The sequence below is a fragment of the Sinocyclocheilus anshuiensis genome, unplaced genomic scaffold (assembly GCF_001515605.1).
Source record: "Sinocyclocheilus anshuiensis isolate Anshui unplaced genomic scaffold, SAMN03320099.WGS_v1.1 scaffold976, whole genome shotgun sequence".
NCBI lineage: Eukaryota > Metazoa > Chordata > Actinopteri > Cypriniformes > Cyprinidae > Sinocyclocheilus > Sinocyclocheilus anshuiensis.
The window spans coordinates 1,641,475-1,666,733 of NW_015552538.1; the positions used below are offsets into that span (position 1 = coordinate 1,641,475).

At 36.8% G+C, this 25,259-nt stretch overlaps 1 protein-coding gene and 1 long non-coding RNA gene across 2 annotated transcripts in view; one reads left to right on the forward strand and one right to left on the reverse strand.

Annotated features, from left to right (window-relative positions):
• Nucleotides 1–1,830: 1,830 nt before the first annotated feature.
• Nucleotides 1,831–14,875, reverse strand: gja5a (gap junction protein, alpha 5a). The gene is made up of 2 exons (XM_016454248.1): nt 14,625–14,875; nt 1,831–3,543 (listed from the first exon to the last, which is right to left on the reverse strand). The coding sequence occupies exon 2, from the start codon at nt 3,526–3,528 to the stop codon at nt 2,323–2,325; it is 1,206 nt and encodes a 401-aa protein (XP_016309734.1). The 5' UTR covers nt 3,529–3,543; nt 14,625–14,875; the 3' UTR covers nt 1,831–2,322.
• The window catches only part of LOC107663875 (uncharacterized), a 28,338-nt gene continuing 7,790 nt past the window's right edge, over nt 4,712–25,259 (forward strand). Inside the window, exon 1 of the long non-coding RNA XR_001631395.1 lies at nt 4,712–4,811. This is a non-coding gene — a long non-coding RNA (uncharacterized LOC107663875). The remainder of the gene's footprint in view (nt 4,812–25,259) is intronic.

Sequence of the window (25,259 nt, forward strand, 5' to 3'; positions counted from 1 at the left end):
GAATCTGCCTTGTTGTGTCTACATTAAAAGTAATTATTGGAATCCTCGTCGTCCTGCCTGCCTCCACACACCGAAACCGTGACATAACCATTCTTATCTCTTCTGGGAATGCACACACACAATTTTGTTCTGGAAGGATTTCTCTGTCCTTGTAAGTGCATTTTCATCACAGAGTTTTTCTTTATTACACAGTATAAAGGTGTTTTATTTGGTCATCACAACTTTGATAAAGATGTTAAGGACCCATGTTTTTGGAGAAACTTTTTTTTTTTTTTTTCCAGTCAAATCCATCCTGTCTTGACATTCTCCATACAGAAACTCCAAAGCCCTTCACACCTTCACGCCATTTTTATGTTTTCCTGATTTTGTAACCTGTAATTTAATTTTCAATTACAGGCATTAGTTTTGTAAATTCTTAGTTAATAATTACTACAAAGCTGGCACGGAGGTATAATTACAAAAGTCACTATCTGACTTATTTATTTCTGAAGTAAGTCAGCTCCAGGTCTGTGACGCACCGTGTGTGTAATATATTTCAGTGAATTCTTCACTTTATTTTGTTCACTCCTTGTTGATATATTGCACTCAACTTCCGTGCACTATGGAAATTAGAGAATCAGTGAACAAGTGAGCGATTTCTGGCACAGCAACAGAGTCAACAACGTGTGCTGGAGTCGACCCTGACTTCAGGGCTATTTAAGGCATGACATTTCGGTTTGTGGGTGTGAAGAGACTACAGGTTTTGTGACCGCTTCACAAACTGAATAAAGCCTACATTAAAATTACTATATTTCAAATAATATTGCCAAATAATATCGCTACAGTAAACTGACAGTGGGTGAGAGCTGCCACTATAAAGTCCAACTATATTGGCTATGTTGTAATGTAGCCTATGAATGCTTTAAAAATACTGGTTTCATTTTATAATGTGAAAAAAAAAAGTTCGTCACGCATGCTTTATTAGTGCTGGGATATTTTTATTGTGTGCTATAAACAGATCAGAGGAGACACTGTGTGGCCGCAATCAAATATGAAAAATTAAGTGAAATAAAGCACAGATGTCATTAACTGTGAAAGAAGGATTACCAGACCAACTCTAATCATCTGTCATACATTTGTCATGAAATTGTTTTTAATTGTAAAAACTCCATACACTAATACAAGATTAAGTATTACGTAAAAAGAAATAGAGATGACTACATCAGAAGACTAAACAATGTTTTGAAAGGTCAGTGCAGGGTCGGCGCCAGAGCGCACAAAGTGAGGGGGCAGGCACAATTTATTGGGGGGGCTGCTTTGAAAAAAAAAAGTTTTCTGAAAGTAATTTTCAGATGCAACGGGGGGAAAAACGGGATAAACACAAACATGAAACTTGTAAATAAAATAATCTGATATATAGCCTATGTACAATTTAATAACATAGGTGAGGGGGCACAGTGACCGAGGTGGCCGGGCCGGGCCCCCTCAGGCCCCCCCCGTGGCGCCGACGCTGGGTCAGTGACAGTAAATCATCTTTCTGAATGGAACACGATCATTTCATTGACACTTTATGAGATTAGATGACATTAGTGGACATACATATTGCAGACATCAATGAAAGTGCATGCTTTGATAAATACAAACCCTGCTTACCATTAATAAAAACGATTGTTTTCAGACTATTAGTATTAAATGATAAATTAGTCATTTATAGCTTATAAAATTCATAAACCTTAATAAAATAATCACACATACAGCATGGCATGTTTTTTTTTCTTTTCATTTATTACTTACTTTTTTTTTGCAATGATCTTTACTAAGATATAAGTGCTTTATTGCTTTTTGGCTCAAAAAAGTGTTTGATTGGAGTGTTTTGAATTGCAAAAAACAAAGAACTAAATAAACATTATTTTTCTTACACTATGAACCTTATCAGTGTGCAAAACTACCCTGTACTCTCTTGTAAATGTTGCAAAGTTATTTTAGTAGTCCTTTCATCTTCCATCCATCCATTCGTCTAAATATATCAACACCCTTTTATTTAAGATTATTTGATCCACCCTATAAAAATCTACATACACTTACAACAACAGTTTCAATGAAACCATATTAAATGCTCTGATACAGATTCACTCTCTGTCCTACACATTTCCATTATCTTCTGATTCATGCTGATATTTAAGCCTTTCTTATCACAAATAAGTGAAATATCCTATATAGTACCAACACACAAGAATACTCATTCACACACAAGCATGCACACCCCTCACATCCATATCTCTCTTCTTAAGGCTAGTTCACACTCCCAGCTTCTTATCCTCCGGGACGATCATTTAACCAAACCTACACGGCCAGATCACCTGGTCTGACTCGGTTACTACTAGTACCACTAGTCTTGCTAAGTCGGCGCTTGTCTTTGAAGCAGCCTGGTTGGGAGGATGGTGTGGAGGGGGCACTGGGTGTCATCTCACCCGGTACTCGAGCCTCAGGGCTCTCGTAGCTCATCTGCAGGAAGTCCACAGCCGGCTCAAGATCATCGTGGCTGTGATGATGCCGCTCGGTGGCCATGTTGACGGAGTTCTGCTGGTGGGCCAGGCGGTTGGTGAAGGGCTGGCAGGTTTTGTGGATGTGATGAAGATGGTGGTGATGAAGATGCGGGGGTGATGTTGGACCTTGGCTTGATGCTAGGCACTGGTTGAAATCTGGGGGTGGGGTGCAGGTTTGGGAGGGATGTGGCTGAGCCATCTCAGGCAGATCCATTGGAATACTTGTCTTGCTGTGTAGGACTATAGAACCAACTTTGGTGTTTTTGCCATTGACATCATTGGCGTGTTTGTCAGCATATTTTCGAAGGCATTGCTTGCACTGTTTCCATCCAAGGTGGTACAGTTCTAGTACGCTCAGAAGCAGTGAAACAGCCGCCACCACCAGCATAAACACAATAAAGATGTTTTTCTCAGTTGGACGGGACATGTAACAATTCACACGGTTGGGACAAGGTGACATGTTACAAGGATACAGAGCATTCAGGAAGATTCCATACAACATGTACTGGATAACAATGAAGGTCACTTCCATGACCAAGCGGATCACAATACTCAGGACGTACGTCTGCAGCAGCGCCCCCTTTAGGTGGATCTTTGTCTTTGTATCTTCGGCTTTCTCTTTCCGTTCCAAATATTGCTTCTCTCCTTTGTCCTCATCACCCTTCTCCTCCTGCTCCTTCCATTTCCGCTTCTCCTCCATGCGGACGATGTGCATGGCATGGCCCATGTAGATGAGTGACGGTGTTGATACGAAGACGATCTGTAGCACCCAGTAGCGGATATGGGCAATGGGGAAAGCTCGGTCATAACAGACATTGGTGCAACCGGGTTGTAGTGTGTCACACATGAAGTCAGACTGCTCGTCGCCCCACGACGATTCTGCCGCTGTGCCCAGCACCAGGATACGGAAGATGAACAGCACGGTCAACCACACCTTCCCCACTGATGTGGAGTGCTCCTGCACCTCCTCCAGAAAATTACCCAAAAGACTCCAGTCCCCCATCACTGCACGCCAATGCTAAGAGAGAGCAAAAAAGAAAAAACGACATTGATATTGACCCATGAAATGGTGTCCTGGTATTAACATTTAAAGCTGTTTTAAATTATTTATGGATAAGTATTCCTGCTGAAAATATGATGACAAGGGAGGCTGAGTCTCCTCAAAAAATGCATTTCGAAGGAACATAACAACGAAGTTGATAAAGTTTACTTTCGTTTAAATCAGTTAGCCCACAAATAAAATCCAGAAGCACATGGTTACTATTATTATTATTATTATGCACATGGTCGACCAGTCGAGTTTAACAGTTTTTTTTTTCAACTGCTTACACACATTTTCAAAACTTTGCCTCTTTTTTCCAAAACTTTACACACAAATCCAAGAATTGCACACACAAAATGCAAAATGCCTCACATATCTTGCAAAATGAAGCACTGCATTCAAAATAGCACAAACACATCTCAAACGCAAACATTTGCAAACACCTTTGCCATAATATTAATTCAAACACCTTTGCCATAATATTAATTCCTGTTAAATGTTTGTGTTACATAGCCTACAGAATTGTGTGTTGCGTTTTGCAAAAAGTGCTTTATGAAATTGAAAACTGAGTCAAAGGCCGAGAATTAGCGTATGGTTTTGCAGATTTGGTGTGTGGTTTTGGTGATTGTCAGGTTTCAGAAATTGTGTGACAAGAAAAGTTTTTGTGTGTACTAAGCGGATGAAAAAAAACTGTAATCCATGCACTTATAAACTGACCAATCAGAATGGATATTCAAATGACAGCGTTGTTTGCTTCCATACAAAATGCTACCGAGAAAGGCACGAGGATATAGTGAAATGTGTCTCTTTCCAAGGAAATCATGCTTTTTATTATTTACAAGTAATGTTATTTTAAATCCTGCCCTCCAAAAGTTTTTGTTAAATATTGTTTATTCCCTCTAGGAAATGTATTTATTTATTTTTCTTTTGTTAAAACGGTTTAGACATGGTTATATTGCTCGTATATTTGTTATTCACTAAATTAAAAAAAAGAATTTGTTTCTCTCCACATAACTAATCAAAGTGAGCGGTAACCATACAGGCCAATCAACTGTTAGAATAATTGTATTGCGTCATCAAGCCTAATGTGTTTATCAGGTGGAGAGAAATTTTAGTCGGATTAGTCAAAATGGATGAAGTCCAAATTAATGAGGAATCTGAAACCACAATCAAGTGAGACTGAACGACAGGGATGTACATTTCCCGCAGTGACTGAGTGAAGAATGGAGTTCTTCAAAGCATATGTGAGTAGATGTTTGATGGAATGGGGCTCTCCATTCATGATATCTAAATGTTTAGTCTGTAGATGGCGCTGCTCTGTTGGTTTACGATATTGTTAAGTCATGTTGCTAGTTTTTTTAATTCGCTTTGGTACCACACACACACACACAGACGGACAGGTAGTCCTATCATTATTGTGACATTCCATAGGAGTAATGGGTTTTATAGCATAATGTACAAACTGTATTTTCTATGCCCCTACACTAACCCTACTCCTAAACCTACCCTTACAAAAAATATGTTATTTATCATAGACATTTTGTCCCTATAACATAGGGTTTACCTGAACCACACACACATGTACAAAATAGTGGTTATCATCTAAGATAAATCACTTATAGTGCAAAAAATAATTCATTACAATTGATTGTCCCTAAATTGCAAACAAGTTCTTTAGAAACTACAGGCTATCTATTGAATCTATATCTATAGATATCTATAGCTGCACCAAATGAGTCACTGATTGACCATTAAGATGAGTTAGATTAAATAATAGACAAGTGTATGAAACTGAATGAGAAGACATGCAAATGAAAAGTTTGATAGAGCGTTATGAAAAGCAGTTACTGTAAATGAAACATTTATATAGATGAAACAATTATTTTGTGTAGTGAAAAGGATACTTTGTGATTGTGTGTATTGTACTAAGACAATTGCAAATATGCTGAAATGTTTGAAAAAAGTGCACTTTTGATGATCTGTTGTGATATTAGTACTAAGAGTTTTGAAAATGTAACAGTTGCTTGTGAAAATAGTACCAAAGCGAATAAAAAAAAACTGTAATTGGAGAGATTATAATGCGGCATTCATTAATCAATACTTTTTTTTAATATATCAAAGGGATATCATTTGTGTATGTGTGCATCAAAAATAATGCAGTAATGCAATGCAGTCTTCCCTCACGGGTCTACAAGTGTCACCCCCACAAATTGCTAAACCCAAAACTTACACATTACGTTTCCTTTCTTCAAATGGTAACTGAACAAAAGGCATCATAATAACTAAAGTAGTGTTATTATAGCCTAACTAAATAAAGTAAAAAAATAAATTAAAAAAAACTTTTTATTATGTATTATTGTTATTCAATATTAGATATTAGCCTATATATAGGCTAAGTCTTAATTTCAGTTGTAAAGGTCTGCAAACACTGAAAATAATTTTTTCCCATTTTTTGCGAATCACTTGTAAAAGAGTATTGTGTATATGTATGGCTGACCACCATATTTTTGTTTTAATTAAACCTAATTAAGTACATCTTATTCCTAATTTATCTGATTTTTTTAACATTTGAAAAATGTCTAAATTGTCAATGCATTAGATAAAAATATGCTGAACTTTTTCTCATTTTCTAAGCCATTTTTATAACTACTTTTAATAATCTGTCAATGTGTCAAGATGTCAATGTGATCAGGTGCTTTATAGCAGAGTAACCCCAGGTGTGGTTCATCACATTTAGCCTACTACGTACGAACATGATCCACTGTCCAAGTTTGACAAAAAGTGTCCAAATGCTTTTTTTTGTCTTTCTTTTGAATTATATTGTTATCTATTGGTATATTATTCAAAACCTAACAAACTTCTTTTTGTAAAAAGTGTGCTTGCTGTCAAATGCAATGACACTGCATCTAGAAAGACTGTTCTTGTGATCCACTTAAACATTTTCAGAGGTTTCACATGCTGTGTATCATGTATTGTATATTTACAGTAGGGCATGAGAGGGGACCACTGTTCTAATTTTAGTCCGGCCTGCCCCATTTTTTGGGGTAGGATGGGAACAGTGGTCTTGGCAGGGCAAGGTGATGCCAAGGGCCCTGAGAACTGCCACTCTGAATGACCCTGTCCAGGCCTAGATAGGGCGATCATTTTACCACAATACAGATGTCTGCCAACTACATCACGTGTGCCAGCATTTGTGCTTCTGTTTTTGTTTCTGTATGAGTGATGAAGCTATTAGGATGCTGCATGGACTAACTGAACTTCTCAACACAGAGACAAAGCAAACAACATGAAGGGGTCAGTGTTACAAGTTCAGACAAATGTGCCAGGCTGAGAAACCAGACCAGTTTTTTGTCACTTTTTTTTTTTTATATTTAAAATCTGTGTGTATATATATATATATATATATATATATATATATATATATATCAAAACATCTTCTTTTACCATTAAATTTTTCTTAAGCTATTTTTCACCATTCACTTTTAATAAAAAAGTATATTTTTTTTAGATATTTTGGGAGCACAAAAATTAAAACTTGCCTAAATAGATGCTTTTTATAGTACTGTATATTCTATATTGCTTAAATGAAGTAAATACTCTCTGTAAAGTTTCCTCTCTGTTTCTCTAAAAGGTGTCAAACATGAGCTCAGGTGTATTAATCTTAGACACTAACATTAACACTGTCCAGTGTTGCTCTGCTTCCCAAAATAACATCAGTGAGCACTGCCTCATTTCCGTAAATGTCAGTCCAGCCACGTCAATCTCCCTTTAAATAAATCACTCATTCCGTAAAGCATCTTGTTTATCTCTTAAATGATTAGTTAATTCTAAATTAAATTGATACAATTGATCTAACAGCTTAAAAGGTGTAAAAACAATGAGAACGTGTGTTATGTGTCTTTAGCTCTGACACACACATTGATCTTTTCTTAGGGTCTGCATGTGCCTGTTTTAGTTGTTTTCTTTAGCACCAGTTAAGGTTACCTCGGAAAGGGCTTTCGATTTAATGCTATTTACAGGATGTTGTCACTCGAATACCCATTAAACCTCAAATGTTTTATGAAGCACAACTGCAGCCACACTATAGAGTTACCTTTTAAAGTGTATGGGTCTGTGCCTGCCTGTGCTCTCATACCCATCCTGTACCAAACCCTGTCTTGCTAATCTCCTTGTAGAATGGCCAAATATGGACAGACAGGTTTGAGCAGAGGCCCTCCTACTTTTTGAGCAGATGTAAAATAGTCAAAATGTCTGATTAGTATTTAACTGGAGTTTATAGTTTAAAGAAGCCTATTTTGTTGCACTCACTACTGAATTTTTTTTTGACCATGTTGAATTTTTTTTTTATCTTTTGAGAAAAATATACCTGGAAGTTTATATTCCTTAGTAATTTTTGTTAAATTGTCCCAAATGTATTTGAGACATGAATTTTAACCTGATAAATTTCCTGTGCATGTCAGGTTCTGGTCTTTAAATGAGCTACTAAAGAAAAGGGCAGTGAGCAGCTGACTGAACAATGAAATCTTACTATGTGTTTCATGTGTCAAATCTAATTATGAAAATTTATCAAAGCAAAAAGGAAATTAAATTAGCTGTCTTAAAGGGATAGTTCACCCAAAACTGTCATTAATTACTCACCCTCATGTCGACCTTCATTCATCTTCGGAACACAAATTAAGATATTTTTGATGAAATGCGAGAGCTTTCTGATCCTCCATAGACAGCAAGGGAACTACCACGATCAAGGCCCAGAATGGTAGTAAGGACATCGTTAAAATAGTCCATGTGACAGTGGTTCAACCTTAATTTTATGAAGATATGAGAATACTTTTTGTGTGCAAAGAAAGCAAAAGTAATCACTTTATTCAACAATTTCTTCTCTTCTGTGTCAGAATTCGACACAAGTTCACGTCAGTATCACAACTGCATGCGTGTGCATTCCTCCACTTGCAAACAAGCCACAGTGCATAAGGGCTGTCAAAAAAAATTCGAATTTCGAATATTCGTCGAATTTCAAATAAAAATCCACATTCGAATGCAAAAACGTTGCATTCGAATTTTAGGTGTGCATTAAGGAGGCAGCCTTATCAGTGGCTGATGACGATGTAAGTGTTGCATTCTAATGTTTTTGTTAGCCTATCCAGGTGAAGCCACTAGATGCAGTGCTGCTGCGTAATTCATTAAAAATATTGCGGAAAAAGAGAACATCAGTGCGGAGAAGATCTTGGCTGTGTCCGAAATCGCCCCATATACTCTTAAATAGGGCACTATTTGAGGGGACAGCCAGTTTTATTGGTGTCCGAAACCATAGTGGACATTCTCGAGTGCACTCATTCAATCCCACAATGCACCGCAAAAACGAGTGTACAACTGGGGCAAGTTCAAGCTCAAACCGGTGTGCACCGTTTTGCTACGGTTTCCGGGTTGAACGACATGTTTCCTGGAAACGGTGTGCAACGGGGTTTGAGATACGTTTTATCTTGTTTGGTGGGTGTGTCAAAAATGTCAGCCCAATCAGCAGCAGCATGTATATAAACCACGCGGTATTAAAGAGACAGCTCGCACAATGTAATTAACATCAAAATAAATTTACAAGAGCAAGTATATTGTTTGCACATGTTTATTTACATTAAAGGCAAAATAACTGAAATAATAAGAGCACATGTATAGATCTGGAACTTCCTTAAGTCTGTCTAAATATCATTTAGTAATTGCAATGTCGTCTGGTCCATATCCTTTCCTTAGGAAGGTGTGCTAGACACTGATTAATGTAACATAAAAATTACTATACATATTTATATATTTTGCTATTGCATTGTGGCACTTTCATAAACTTTTCTATACTCCTCCGATTATATAATGGTAAATATTACAATATCATAGCACAACAACAGTGATCAGCAATAATGATAAGCCGAATACATAAACTTTTCTATACTCCTCCGATTATATAATGGTAAATATTACAATAACATAGCACAACAACAGTGATCAGCAATGATGATAAGCCGAATACTCACAATAAAAATAATAAGGTCATATAGATCATAACACAGTCTCGGAGGTAAGAAGTGGTGGCAGAAGTGGCGCAGTTTTGCACACTGTTGTTGTGCAAAACTGCGCATTATCCTTCACCTGAAATGCGAGGCAAATGTTTGATCACAATATTAGGAACCACAGTTTCCACAAATCCCTTCACTCGAATTGGGAAGTTCTCTTTTATCACAATATTAGGAACCACAGTTTCCACAAATCCCTTCACTCGAATTGGGATGTTCTCTTTTATTCTGGATGGCAAGGGAAGTGACTGTTACATCGAGCGTATTTTGCAGTATTAAACACGTATTTATACCGATTTTGTCAGGCTCCGAAAATTCTTCAAAAAGAACACAAAGAATGGCCTTCTCAGCTGCCATAGTTGCAACTCTTGTGTCATCAGAACAGTGTGTTCAACGCACCACCGTTTCCATTTAAAAAACGTTTTGCACCGGTTTGTCGGGGCTGAACGCAGGCCTGGTGCACGCTCAACGGCTAGAGAATACCCATAATGCACTGTGAGAGTCATGTGCCGACTTAATTCCCGCATCTTGCCAGAAGATGACGCTTACAGCTGAATAATCAATCCCTTCATATTACAAAGTGCTCATCCATGGTGTACAGCATAATACAACACAGGTATAAATTCATTGTAAACTGATTATTAAATTGTTTAATTAGGGTTTATACATATTTTCCGTGAGAGAGTTCAAGATAAATTCTTTAATCTTACTACTGGAGCTGCTAGTTTGCCAGTTTCAAATGATTAATAAACAGCAAGCACCAACTATGCAAAAGCGGCAGTCCTTCCGGTGCACTCAGTGTCCGAATTCACTCACTCGTTTTCATTCACTCCTTCTAGGGATCTGAATTAGTGACCTAATGTAGGGAATAGTGAATGAGGGTATAGGGGGCCATTTCGGACACAGCCCTTGTTTACGTCAAAACTGAAACCAAGCCGTTCACACAGAACGCATATTTCGCGCATTTTTTCTTATGCTTTGAATAAACGTGCATTAGTAATATTTTGCTCGATGCACCCTCTTGTGGCCTCAGGAGAGAAGCCAAAAGCTTTTCTTCACCCTAACTGAAATTTTGTGTTTTAAATTCGAATATAATTCAAATTTTGATCGTATTTCAGTACAAAATTCGAATGTAGTTTTTCAGCCATTTTGACAGCCCTACAGTGCATCTGGGTTCTACGTCAGCAGCACCACATGCATGCATTGTGTTACTCTTGTGAATGCGCAGCAGAAATGGACATGGAAGAAAATAAATAGTTGAATAAAAAAATTGTTGAATAAACCTGTGTTTTTGTTTTCTTTGCACACAAAAAGTATTCTCGTAGCTTCATAAAATTTCGGTTGAACCACTGATGTCACATGGACTATTTTAACGATGTCCTTCCTTACTATCTTTGCGGGCCTTGTACGTGGTAGTTGCGTTGCTGTCTATGCAGGGTCAGAAAGCTCTCAGATTTCATCAAAAATATCTTAATTTGTGTTCCGAAGATGGTCGAAGGTCTTACGAGTTTGGAACGAGTCATGAGGGTGAGTAATTAATGACAATTTTCATTTTTGGGTGAACTATCCCTTTGACTCTATGTGCAGCAAAGCACAGGCTTTATGAATAATACTTTCTTCTGGCATATAAAGTGCTAGTTTGTCTTACATAAGGAGTTTCTTTTATACTAGAACATGCACAAATGTGCAGTCTGGTTCCTAAGAAATTCGGCATTTTCTTGTTCAGTTATGATGTTGCTAATGCATGCCTTCTCAAAGGTGTTTTTTATGTGGCAGTGGCACAGTCTCACACCAGATGCTTTGGAAGTGACAGTCAATCAGTGACGGGAACTCAGTAAACTCGTGTGCGTATGTTATGTTGCAAAGGCTGTTCGGAATGGCATTGGTGGGAACGGAATCTTAGACATTCAAAAAAGAAAAAAAAAACTGAATGAGGACGGAAATATCCATCTGATTCACACTGACTGGGCGATCTCTGTTGCCAGTGTGCTCTCTCTTTTTCATTCTCTCTCTCCATTTTCCTTTTTTTTCCATCTTCCTTTTCTTCTTCTCTTAGGAAGCAATTTCAAACAATATGATTTCCTCCAGACTTGCTACTTTAAAGGAAACAAGTCTCTTAGGGTCTACAAGTGCAAGGGTGTTTTCTTTCCCAAACAGAGCAAAAGAACGACACGAGATAAGAGTTCATTTGTGCAGATTATTTTGCACAAAATCATAAAACCACAAAACTCTTATCATGAGGTATTATTAGAGGTCAAAGATCGCTGTATTTCTTGAAGATAGTAAACAATGGGACTTCAGAGCACATACACAGGTTGGAGAGATGAATGACAGGCAGGAAGAACTTTCACCTGCTCTCATATGATTTTCTGTTTGTGAAAGGAAAGAGTTGACATTGGTTATTGACCTTAAAGGGCCTTTAATGTATATACTCACACACTATGGTTAAATTAAGAGGCATTTACCCCTCAATACACAAAACCAATGTATCTTTAATTTGATATTCATATTTATTTATTAATTTATTTTTAATATTTAGCTGTTTTTTGCTTCTGCTAATTACTTAATACATTAATAATGTAATAATAATTTATGTAAACTGTATAGATAGATAGATCTGATTATGGATCAGGATCTGAGAAACTTATCAGAACTCTTCTTAAGCTTCTTTTTAAATTGTTTGTTCGGAATTATCAGAGCTTCCCTTAGCCCTCAAGGATTCTTCGTCTATTTTTTATGACTGTAAGCCACTGTCAAACATTCAATAACAAAAATAAACTTAGAATAACATGCAGCCTCACACTCCCATTTGCATCAGTTTAACAAGCTGGGAACATTGCCACAACACCTTTGAAACATTCTAGTAGCACTTCACAAAGGTGCCAGGCACTGTTGGCAAGTGATGGCATGCTGGTTTTTCTCAAAGTGATCATGTTGCTGCGGGCACACTGATACTCACACCATAAGAGGCTCTGCAATGCCCACGCATGAGACCGACCCCTTAACTCTGAATAAATATTTATTTAAGACCTTTCCACTCAACCTGATATCAGGGACTACCAGAATCAGCATGACACCACAGACTGTAGTCATATCTTTGTCCCAATATACCAGAAGTGTAAACTAGGCAAGACACAAAGACAAACACTGTGGTTATAAGTTTATCCTCTGCAGAATCTGCATGATGTTTATCTTTCTTTTTTTTTTTTCAAATAAGAGGGATCATAAAAATTGCATATATGAATGAATGATGAAGCTATTGCCAGAAATTTACAGTTTAAAAGTTTACAACATTTTTTGTTATCGTTTTTGAAAAAAATAATACTTTTATTCAGCAAGGACACATGAAATTGCTCAAAAAGGACAGTAAAACATTTATAAGGTTAAAAAAAAATTCAGTTTCAAATAAATGCTGTTCTTTTAAACTTTCTATTCATCAAATAAGCCTGAAAAAGCAGAACAACTGTTTTCAACATTAATAATAATAAGAAATATTTCTTGAGCTCAGACTCAGCATATTGGAATAAGAATTAGAAATAATGATTTCTGAAGGATCATGTGACTTTCCATCACAGAAATAAATTTAATTTTTAAATATATTAAAACAGAAAACAGCCACTTTATTGTAATAATATTTCACAATATTACTGTTTTTACTGTATTTTTGATTGATTAAATGCAAAAACATGAAAAAAATTATTATGGAACAAAAACCAATCATAACCTGCCTCTGCGTTTACCTCATTAAATATTCATGTACACTGTGAAGTCAAAATTACTGGACAATTACTGGACAAAGCAAACTCTCATTATTTCCAGTTGAAGTCTAAATGTGTATATGCACTTGTGTTACTAGACTTGAACTTGCATACCAATGCTAAATGCATGCTTTAAAAACAAAGGACAGAACAACTGTTTAAGCCAGGCATTCCAGGACTGACACCGGCCACTTTAATGGATGGAGAGGTCAAGGATGAGTTTAGCCATATGAAGTGAGAATACCCCTCGCCTGACTCGGCCCAGTGCAGAACCCCATTATACAAAGACACCCGCACATATGAACACCTGCCATCCAGTGGGATCCCTCATATGGGTCATGAAGGCAATCCTTTCTATGCTTGTCAGGCTGCTAACAGGGTGATGTGTTTCCTTACATGGTGGTTCTGTTTCTCTCTTCACTGTCAAAGCAACTGTACTGGTCTTATTAATCAAGACAGACACCACTTGACATCACATACAGGGCTTTTGTACTTTGTTATTGGGATATGAAAGATATAGAATATATTTAACATATACAGTGACGACTCTTAAAATGTATTTGGACACTCAAGCCACACTTGTATAAATGTATGAATGCCACTACATTAAGAAACAAAACAGCAAACCAATAAGACCAATAGAATTTTCACTTTTAAAGCAAAATATTCTAGCATCATTTGTTTGTAGTTGCAACTTGGTTTGATATTTAATTTAATTTAACATAAATGCATTTGTAACTGTAGGTTCAGTGGGGCCACTGTATCTAGTTATATAAGTAAAACTAATACACCAATCACAGCACAGGTGATCTAATTCACTTTTCTACTTAAACTAGACTAGACAATCAGTCAGTCATTAAAATAGTCTTTGGCCAAAGTACCATAAAATCATAATCCTTTAGAATGACAAAAGTGATGTCATAATGTGCAAATGAGATTTGATTCAAAATTATTATTTGTGACACTGTAAAAAAAAAAAAGAACATAGAAAGATCTGTACATAAAAAAGTAAATATTAAAATGTAAAAAAAATTCATTAATCAATTTTGAAATATTATAAATATAATTTAAAAATGTTTGAATATTATATAAATAATAAAAGTACCAAATGATCTGTTTATTTTTTTTTATTACAAAATTCTGCACTAAACCTCAAAATAATGGAAATAAATAAAAGAAATAAAGTCTTATTTGACCCACAGATCTCTTAAACAATTAAAGTGATGCATAAGTTAATTACCTGTCTGACTTCTAACTTATGAGGCTGTCTTTGGTTGAGTCTTCTGTGGTCTTGTCCTCTTCAGATGAATGAGTGGGCTGTTATTCTGTGGCCCGGGGGTCCTGTAGATGTAGCCCAGCTCTGGTGTCTGTATGACAGTGGGGATATACTGAGCAATGGAGAAAAATAGCAGTGTAGCTCTATAGAAAACACTCCAGCAATTTCTGGAGTTCATATACAGCACACGCCCCCTTCGTGTGCGTCCCACTGTGGGAATAGAGCACAAGTGTGGGACACTCTGAGAAATACTGGGCCATCTCAGGGAGTGTTTCAAATCCCCCTCCACTCTTCCTTTTCCTCCTCCCCCTCTCTTCCTCCGTCCCTCCCTCCCTCTCTCTCTAGTTGCCTCCCATCCCAATCTACACCACCTCACCCACTCCCCCATCAGAATGCACTTGGTGGCACTCTATTTTGGTGAGAAGAATACCACCGTGTAAAGAGAGGAAGTCAGATTGTAATAGAACACAATGGCTGTTCTTCTCAGGCTGTTTGTTGGTGATGTGATGCGTTGTGCTCGTGTCACTATATGTGTTTGTTGAAGTTTGAAGTTTTACCCCCTGCCCTGATCAATAAACCTTTTCATGCAACAACCACACAAACATATCTGCACCATACATGCACTTCCACATGTAAACCATGACTTCCATTTTAACAAGTAGTTCTCTCTCTCTCTCTCTCTCTCTTTCTCTGTTTCTCTATGTATATATTTATAATTGCATGATGTAATAGCTTTATAGTGCAGTTTTTATTTAGAATGCAAAGGCACACTAGTTCAAATCAAATGAAAATTATTAATATATAAGGGACATTTCAACTAAACCAGATGTCACTGTGTGATATTTTGAACATTTTAAATTTCATATTAAAAAGGAAAAAAAAAAGGTCTTGAGGGTGGGTAAATGACAACAGGGCTTTTTAGATAAAAGTAACAAATAATCGATTGAATGCTTTATTCTACAAATAACCATGCGAATGGGTGATTTCAATCACATCGTTGTAAATACAAATACTTTTTTTTTAACTAAAATCAACTGAAACCGATTATCATTGTATTGTGTTGGTTGTTGTACGTATTGCGGCAATTCGGGCATTAAATGTTCAGCGAATGGCACTTAAAGGTTAATACTCTATTGCATTTAATACTCTATTGCAAAACAATATACCTTTACCACCTACACTAAGCCCTCCGATAAATCAACCAAAAGTGTCTTTTATCATGGCGTGTGTTTCACGGGACTTATTCACAAGCACTCCACCATACCAGGTGAGCTACTGAGCAGGTTTACTACATCAGAAAAGTTATACCCAACTCCGTATGTATGTGATGTAAATGTCAAAACGTATTGATTATCAAATCACACAAAAAGTGTTTTGAGGTCATATTATTATGCAAGGAGCTTCGCGAAAATAAAAGTTTAGTAATTGATACTCTGCCCGGTAATCATAATACGTGGGAAAGAATAAAATATGTTGATGTTTTACTGCCACTAGTTGACATTTCAGCTGAAAGTCTGAAGTGAATTGTGTGTTGATGTTTTTGGAAGTGTAAAATGTAGGTAGAGGCCTAGGTTGGCAAATAGTTATGACAATTAAAGCTGAAGTTATTGGCACCAAACTCACAAAATGGGCATTGAGTTACATAGCAACACTCTGGCAATTACCACAACATCCTAACATTCTGCTTGTAAGTTTAACACTCACATTATCTACAGAAAATATACAAGTGTATTAGTTTTTTCTTCATGAGCTGAACAATATGATGCATCAGAATTCAATGTAGCAACGATGATTCTATCAGTATATATAGGATAATAAAATCTTGTACCTGATTCCCTTTCTCTTCTTCATTCAGGTGTCCTTCTCTCCTTCACACAGTCTTGTTAGGCTACTGTATCCAAGTGAGAATTAAATTTAACCAACTTCACAGAGACTAATTTAAACAGAAGCCTGAGCTATAACCCCTCTCTCTCTTCACTTCTCTTTCATTGCTTCTGCTGCTCATCGACAGAGAAATAGAAAGCAAGGGAAAACAAGCAAAAGGAAAGCTTTCTTGAGAAATCTCTTTTTAAGAACTGCTTACTTTAATACCATAACCATCGTTTCCATTAAAATGGAAAATGGATGAAAATTCCCATCAGGCATCTGTTTTACTATCAAATGTACATGTCATTTCTTATTTGGGCTCATCTAACTCCACACATCACAGAAACGCTCTGTCAATTTGAGTATATAATACATTTACATTTAAGAAATTATGTCAATAATTAAAGGGACTGACACATAAAACAGATGCATTAGATGCACATATTGTGTTCTTCATAAAAAGAAAAAATCAGGACATAAAAGTTAAGACTCGTCCACGCCCTCCTAAAACGTCTCGTTTAAACACGCCCCCACATGTCTTCGTCACTGTGTGGGAAGATTTGCATAACACTGCCCAAATGTATACGCAAAGAAAGAAGGTGTCACTTTTATTCTCGCTGTAGTATTGTTGTTGCCGCCGCCGCCATGTCGTGGAGACGCTGTGTGTTTCATTGTGAAAGCGAAACTACTTTGTTTGGCCTTCCAAAAGAGGACACAACTAGAAATCAGTGGTTAAGTTGTATTTACAACACTGTTCCAGAACAGTTCAACCCAAATATTCAGACATGTGCAGCGCATTTTACGGAGGTTTCCTGGGAGAGTAGCCTACAATGCCGGTGTTCTGACAAATAATGCTGACTCACAGCCTGTAAGTACATTTTCATATTTAAAGGATTTGCCACTGACGATTCTTTCTTTCTGGATTTTTTTTTTGTAATGAATAGAAAGTTAAAAAGAACAACATTTATTTGCAATAGAAATAGTTAATAGTTAGTTCATAAAAATAGATATTTTACCATATTTTTCATTGATGTCCTCACAATTTATACTTAAGTTTTGGAATACTTTTTTATACTGAAATAACTTTGGGGAAAATGGCTGCCTTACAATCTTAAACAAGCATTAAACATGCACAGACAAAATTATGAAGAAAAGAGAGTGCCACGGATGCCTTCAATGCCCTGTTTAAATCCCAGAGCCACCTGTCATCTCTTGACATTTATCTTTTTGCCTAAACTAGAAAAATTAATCCTGGTTTTACAGTATGTGTGTGAAGAGAGGGAAACAGCCAAAATCAACAACTAAACAACTTACATATGCATATTATTTGTCTCGTAACTGAAAATTGTACAACTGCTGTGAAATTACATATACACATTTACACTATTTCCTAATCAAAACAATCATGGATCACATAATTAGAGAACAATTTCCAAACCATATCTCGGATTTTCTATACCTATTCTGAAACACAACAATTTTTTTTCATTACCCTTTATTCTAAATATGCTGGTTATATGATATGCTGAAACATAGCTAAGGCAAAGCAAGGAGAGATGTACAAAGCACTTTTAAAAGCACACTCCACTCCAACAGAAACACCGCAATCAACACTTTCAAAACCAGCCCAGGAAAGAAGGAGATTGACAGACGTTATTTTAAGAGAAAGGAGGAAATTGGACGTGTAGATGCTCTGTTTTTCTGCACTGGAGCTGAAACATGGATTTCGGTGGACAGACACGGCCATTCAGACAAACACAGGAAAGGAGCCACCCTGAGACAGCGACCCCAGACATGTCTAAAAAATGTGTTTCTGTGTAGACTTTGGCTAATTTCATTGTCAGTTCAGCTAATTTAATCAGAGAGTACTCTACAACTATTAAAGAATGGCACAAACAATGCCAAGGTCATGGGTTCAATGCCTAAGGAGCAAACAAACAGACACAATATATAGGCTACCCTGAATGTACTGTAAGTCACTTTGCATAAAAGCTTCTGCCAAATGCATAAGTGTAAATGTCAAATGAACAGGCCCTGCAGTCTAGTTTATCAGGATGATAAACTTTCATTTATGGTCCAATAAAGGTTTTACCTTTTTTAAATTTCTGTTTGTATTTTGTTTCTGTGAAACTGAAGCAAAAACATTTGAAGTTGCAACAACTATAAAGACATTTTATGAAAGACACGGAATGACAGAGTGAGAAAATAAGACAAGAAGTGGAGAGCGAGAGAGAGTGGGAAATTGAGGAAAGATGGAGAATGTTTTTCATGGCGTTAGTTTGTCACATCCTCTGATAACATTGATTTCTGCAGTGGTCCAATGGTGAGATGAAATCATATTTTGAAGCTCAGCAATGGAAATCAGCCACTTTTCCTTGTATATCCTCTACTACTCCTTTGACCCTTCTACAGGGGCACCGTAAGGGGGGGAAGGTTAGGACGATTCTAAGGGCCCGACGATGGAGGGGGGCCCACCAAGGGGGAAACGCGATTTCTACCGAGGGGGACCCCCCCGGAACGCGATTTAAGCTGCGGACCCGTGGTCACACTAGACTTTTCGTTCCACTGACTTCCATTCATACGCATGCGAATGCGTCAGACCGGAAACGCAAGCCCGTGCGAAGATATTTCGCATTTCGCTGCGTAGCAAAGTTCAAGCTTGGTGAACTCTGGCGAACACTTCGCATCACGTGATACCATGTGACCAACGGCAGATCGATACGTCACAGCATGACCTCCTATCTGAATTAAAAGAACAAAGTAAAACTAGAATGTAGTAGAGTCTAAAACATTTTTTAGACTCTATTCACAAACGCTTCCACATTAGTCTCAGTGGTCACACTGCAACTTCCAGTCCAGCGCAGTGAATGAAATTGTGAGAAATTTGAGCACAAAATGAAATCTAGAGTAAGTCTCACACATCAGGACAAAGCAAGATTGATGCAATCCACCTTCACACTAAAGCTTCTGGAACAAATCATCACATTGTTGTGTTTTAATGTGCTTAAATATTATGATTAAGTTTCGTTTAAGTTATGTTTAAATTATGTTTATGTTAATAGTAGGCCTATAGATATACTTTATTATAATATAATATAATTAGTTGTGATAAACTGTTATTAGAAATATGACAGAAAATGTTTTATTGCTATGAGAAAATATGATGCCAGAAGCTTATGTGCATTGACTTGCATAATATTTTTTTTCCATACTATGGAAGTCAGTGGCAACTCTCAACTGTTTGGTTGCCCACATTCTTTACAGTATCTTCTTTTGTGCTCAGAAGAAAGAAACTCAGGTTTGTAAGAAGTGGAAGGTGAGTAAATTATGACAGAATTTTCATTTTTGGGTGAACAATACCATTAAACCCCTACTAAAAGCCACTTATACCACAAATGTAAACATTTCTACGGCTTTTTATGATCTTATGCAGTCAGTGTGTCTATAGTGACTGACAGGTCCAGAGTTTTCCCACAGACCCTGACTCCGTCGTTGCCATTCACTACTTTCTCCTGTTTATTCTGTTCCTCATTCACCCCCTTCTCTACATTTTGTCCCCTCATCTTTTGCTTCATCCATTGTTTTAACAGCATCGGCTCCCTATAGTTACCAGTTCTACACTTACAGGAAGTCCAGCGTCTGCTTCCTGTCAGGTTGAAGAGAACAATCAATCATTTCCTCCTTTGACCTTTACAAATACGTTTGGCCAGTTTATATGCTTGCGTGTTTATAGTAGTTTGTACATAACATTTACACATGTGAACCAGACTTCTTGACCGTTTACAAGTGGCTCTTATTGTACTTGGTGACCACTGTTTCCTTTTTTCTGTTGAGCAGCAGTCAACACAGATCTATAAGTGCACCTGGATAATAAGCTGGTTGATGTGACACAGACTGACTGATAAAGTGTCCTAATTTGAGTAAAAGATAATCATTCGATTTGCCAGGTTTGCAAGATTAGCTGCATTAAATCTTTGTAAGTTTTTCAGATTTTTGTTGGTGGTGGCAAAACGAAAAATATTAAAATACTAAATATTACAATTTGTATGAATTTTATTTATATTATTTTGTGTTAAGAAACATATTGTTTAATATGACTGAAAAAAATTTTTTCTCCTGTTTATTCTGTTCCTCATTCACCCCCTTCTCTACATTTTGTCCCCTCATCTTTTGCTTCATCCATTGTTTTAACAGAATCTCAGTATTGGCTCCCTAGAGTGACCAGTGCTACGCTTACAGGAAGTCCAGCGTCTGCTTCCTGTCAGGTTGAAGAGAACAATCAATCATTTCCTCCTTTGACCTTTACAAATACGTTTGGCCAGTTTATATGCTTGCGTGTTTATAGTAGTTTGTACATAACATTTACACATGTGAACCAGACTTCTTGACCGTTTACAAGTGGCTCTTATTGTACTTGGTGACCACTGTTTCCTTTTTTCTGTTGAGCAGCAGTCAACACAGATCTATAAGTGCACCTGGATAATAAGCTGGTTGATGTGACACAGACTGACTGATAAAGTGTCCTAATTTGAGTAAAAGATAATCATTCGATTTGCCAGGTTTGCAAGATTAGCTGCATTAAATCTTTGTAAGTTTTTCAGATTTTTGTTGGTGGTGGCAAAACGAAAAATATTAAAATACTAAATATTACAATTTGTATGAATTTTATTTATATTATTTTGTGTTAAGAAACATATTGTTTAATATGACTGAAAAAAATTTCACTTGTGTAGCACCACAGAAACCATACAAATTAAATCTGAGGTTTTCAGAATATCAGACTAAATTAACAAAAAATATGAAAACTGTAAGACCCACCAAGTACTTTCAAGATTCACACACCCATATAATCTCTAACAATCAATAATTTAAAAGATATTTCATCTTCAGATACTGTATATTATTAAAAATAAATAAAACAATACTTTTATTGTTTCTGTTATTTTGGTAAAACAAAATTTATTTGAAAATTAATAGGGTTAAACTTGTGACTGGAAAGACTAAAACTTAATAAGGAAAAATGTTTGAATGGCTATTTTGTGTCTCGTTACTGAAAAACAATAGAAGTAAATACTTGGTGTTGTGAGTCATAACTTTCTCAAGAGAACTTTCAGAGAGTGGTTTCTCTGCCTTGATTTTAAAACTGACTCATTTTAACTGACCAATATTAATTTAGTGATATTAATGCAATGTGAATGACTCAAACAACAGAATGTTGAAGCACTGGTTTAAATAGTCGGCTCCCACACTTTTCGGCAGTTTGTGCTTTTGAACCCTTTGTGGCACTAGCTTCCATAGGAAATCACTTGTTCATTAGAAGTCTCGAATTTCAATTTGAGGAAGGGGAAGCTTGTATCTGCTTGTACGTATGCCTGCCGCAGCTCGGGTTCCATGTCTTTCATTCTTTCTCATGCGTGGAGTCACTTGGAGGTTTCCAATGAAGGTTTCCCACATCGTTCTGGGATTTGTCTCTAGTACATTACTCTAGTAATGAAATAATCAGGAATGGAGAGCTTTTTTCCTTGCTTACATTTTTTATTTTTATTTGCTCTTATTTTGTTAAGTTTTGTATTTTATTACTATATTACAGAATGCTGTTGTTCCGGATATTAGCAAGCTGTGAACAACACCAACAGCACAATTGCTAGTGTCATATTGCTTTTATTCAACTGTTAAATTAGAAGTTAATATTGAGCAACTTACATTTTAAACACAATATTGCTATTTATTTTATCTGTTTTTACTCTGCGAACAAAAATATTTGCAAACTACAAGTCAAATCAAAATACAAATCATAAATCGACAGTCCCCGTCTCCCAACAGCAGACAGTAGTGGTGTTTCACTCTTGAATGAATCAGTAGCCCCTTTCACACATACATATTTTACTGGTAAATTACTGGTAAATTACCGTTAAGAGACCATGTGTAAACAGTGTAAACTTTTCAAAAATACCGGTAAATAAATAAAAAATACCGGGCAATTTTCCGGTATGAGAAGTCGTAACATTACCAGTAAATTACCGGTAATCTCCTCTGTGTAAATGCAGAACGAGATTACCAGAATGAGCACATACAAATTCAGAATGTGCTAACGTAAAACATCTACTCTGGGCCAATTTAACGGCTCTGGACCAATCATAACATTCTGATGCAGATGACGGATTTACTCTATGCTGTGTAGTTCATTTTGAAGTTGTCTAATACGATGTCCCTGGGCCAAAAGCAGCTGCATGAATGTGAACATTTGATACAAAAATGAAAATATCAACAAAAACACTGAGCACTTATACCCCTCCATGTTTACAAACACATCACTGGAAGGTGCAGCCGTTTAGAGGTCATTTCTGGTTAATGATGTCACATAATTTACCGGTAATTTGAAAAAGATGTGTGAATAGTTCTTTACCGGGGCTAATGCTGCTTTTTAAAGAGGCTAATGTTTTTTGGCGGTTGAGTGAATGATTCACTAACTTACTTATGAAGACAGTGGCTGCATCTGAAATCATATACTTTCATACTTTATTTCAGGTGAAAACAGTAGGACTGTGTGAAAAGAGTATGTCCAAATTCAGAGTACTCATAAAAGATGCCAAATGACCTACTACTTCTGGTGAGATTCAGAAGTACGCATCCAATATACTTTACTGTCCCATTAGGCCATTTGAGAGTGTTTGTGAAGTGTGTTTGACTTTAGCTGGATTTAACCAACCACTGAGAACGTTCACTTGCAGTCAGGGAGGAGTTGAAAAGAGAAGTCATCAAGTCGGACACTTACTGCTTTCTGTAGTGATGCTCACACATGTTTGCTTATTTTATCATAGGTGAACTGGATTAGATGCACTCAGGGCCATTTCTAGTATTTTTTATCAGTACCCATAATAAAAGTGTCCACGTTTTTTTTTTAATTGTGCATATGCATATAAATTGTCTTTACCTGCAGCACGGAGTCATTCACAAGCCACACACAAAGATCTGCTGAAAAACATTAGAATAAATGTCCAAATTTTGTTTTCTAAAATGGATTGTAGGTAAATATCGACCTCATCAGACACGCATTTTATTTTCTTTCTTATAAAGTATGTGAGAAAACAAGTCAGTGCATGAGTCAACTGTTCAAATGACCCCCCCCCCCATCTGAGGGTTGTCCCCCCTAAACATATCATTACAAAACCACTCTGTGTATTGTTAATAATGTAATGGACATATACTTAAAATAATTGTGTAAATAGTAAAACAATATTAACGCAAAAAAAAAAAAAACGTTTTGAGTTAGATTTTTCTATGAGTGAATATAAGGTTAACTTGTTTAATATCCTAGCTTGTTGGATAGTAGGCTAAGTCACCCACTACAACTAAAGCCTGGAATACACTAGGCATCATACACTTACCGACTTTATAAATAGTGACAGAGGAAAACTGGTCATCATACACTACACAGCTGAGGATCACACACTAGCAGACTTTGAGGTCGTTCCGATCACAATAAACTCACTCAGAAACGTGCGTATTGTTGCTAGGAGACACTTGACAAATGAAAACAATATGTGTTCTAAAATTTGCTGAAAATATCAAACATGTTTGATATCCTCCGACTGAGTGGAATCAAAGTCTGAAGCTAAAAAAACTGTGACCATCATACACTACGTGATCTGGGAATCTGTCAACTCTAATTTGCAGACTGGCTCTGACTTTCGGCAACTAACGTTGACTGCTCCAGACTGTAAATCAGCGAAAATCGTGGCAAAAATCGTGTAGTGTATTCCAGCCTTTACACGGCGATAAGCCTGTGTGTGAACTGATATTAGGCTAATATTGTAGATCTACCGATGTGTTGGGTTTTGCTCAATATGATGTTAAGTGGCAGATCAGTGGGCTTGCTGCGGTTTAATCTAAATAAGAGATGTCCTCAGTCCCAGACAAAACCTAAAATACTATGTTGAGGACGCAAAATAATTTAATAATTATAATATGACCACATGGTGAACCTATGAACCAAGCTCATATTTAAACATGGTATCCATGCTATGTACACATGCTGTGTACACATATCTATCCTTACAAGTACAATTTTGGCTGTATTATTGTCTCCCCTTTAAAAATTGCTCTTGAGAAATTGCTCTTTAGTTTAAATTTATGCTCTTGAAGCATTATGTACTGCTTACAGTGCCTTAAAAGTGCTTTGATGGCATAGATCACAGTAATGTAGTGCTGGTGCCTTTTTAAGTCAGACAAAATGTCTAATGCATTATTAGTGAGTGGCTATATTGTTGTCGCATGTTTCATATCAGTAGGGTTAGTTAAGCACATTGGTCCGAGACTCCGGCATATCAGCAGGTCAACGGAGGTGAGGGTGTGTCAAATCTGTCTAGAGGAAGAACGGAGAAGGCCAGGTCTTTCACCTCCATCCAAAATCAACATTTGTTCCTGTCGCATACACAATTGCGGCTGGGCAGCGCCGGCCGTCACACCCAACGAGGTGTTCTTTATGACCACAACCGGTGGACCAGCACAATGACCTCAGTGCAGTTACCTGCTCCATACACCCATAAACACACCACTCGTAATCATGCGAACGCACACACTAATCAGGAGTTTAGGTTGGCTCGGACTGATGTCCGCTTGGGTGAGTGAAAAACTCAGTGTGTATAAACTGTGATCGCTGAGAACAGTTTGTGTGTACATGGAGGGAAGTGAAGAGAATGCTTTGTGTATTCAGATAAATTAATTAAACAA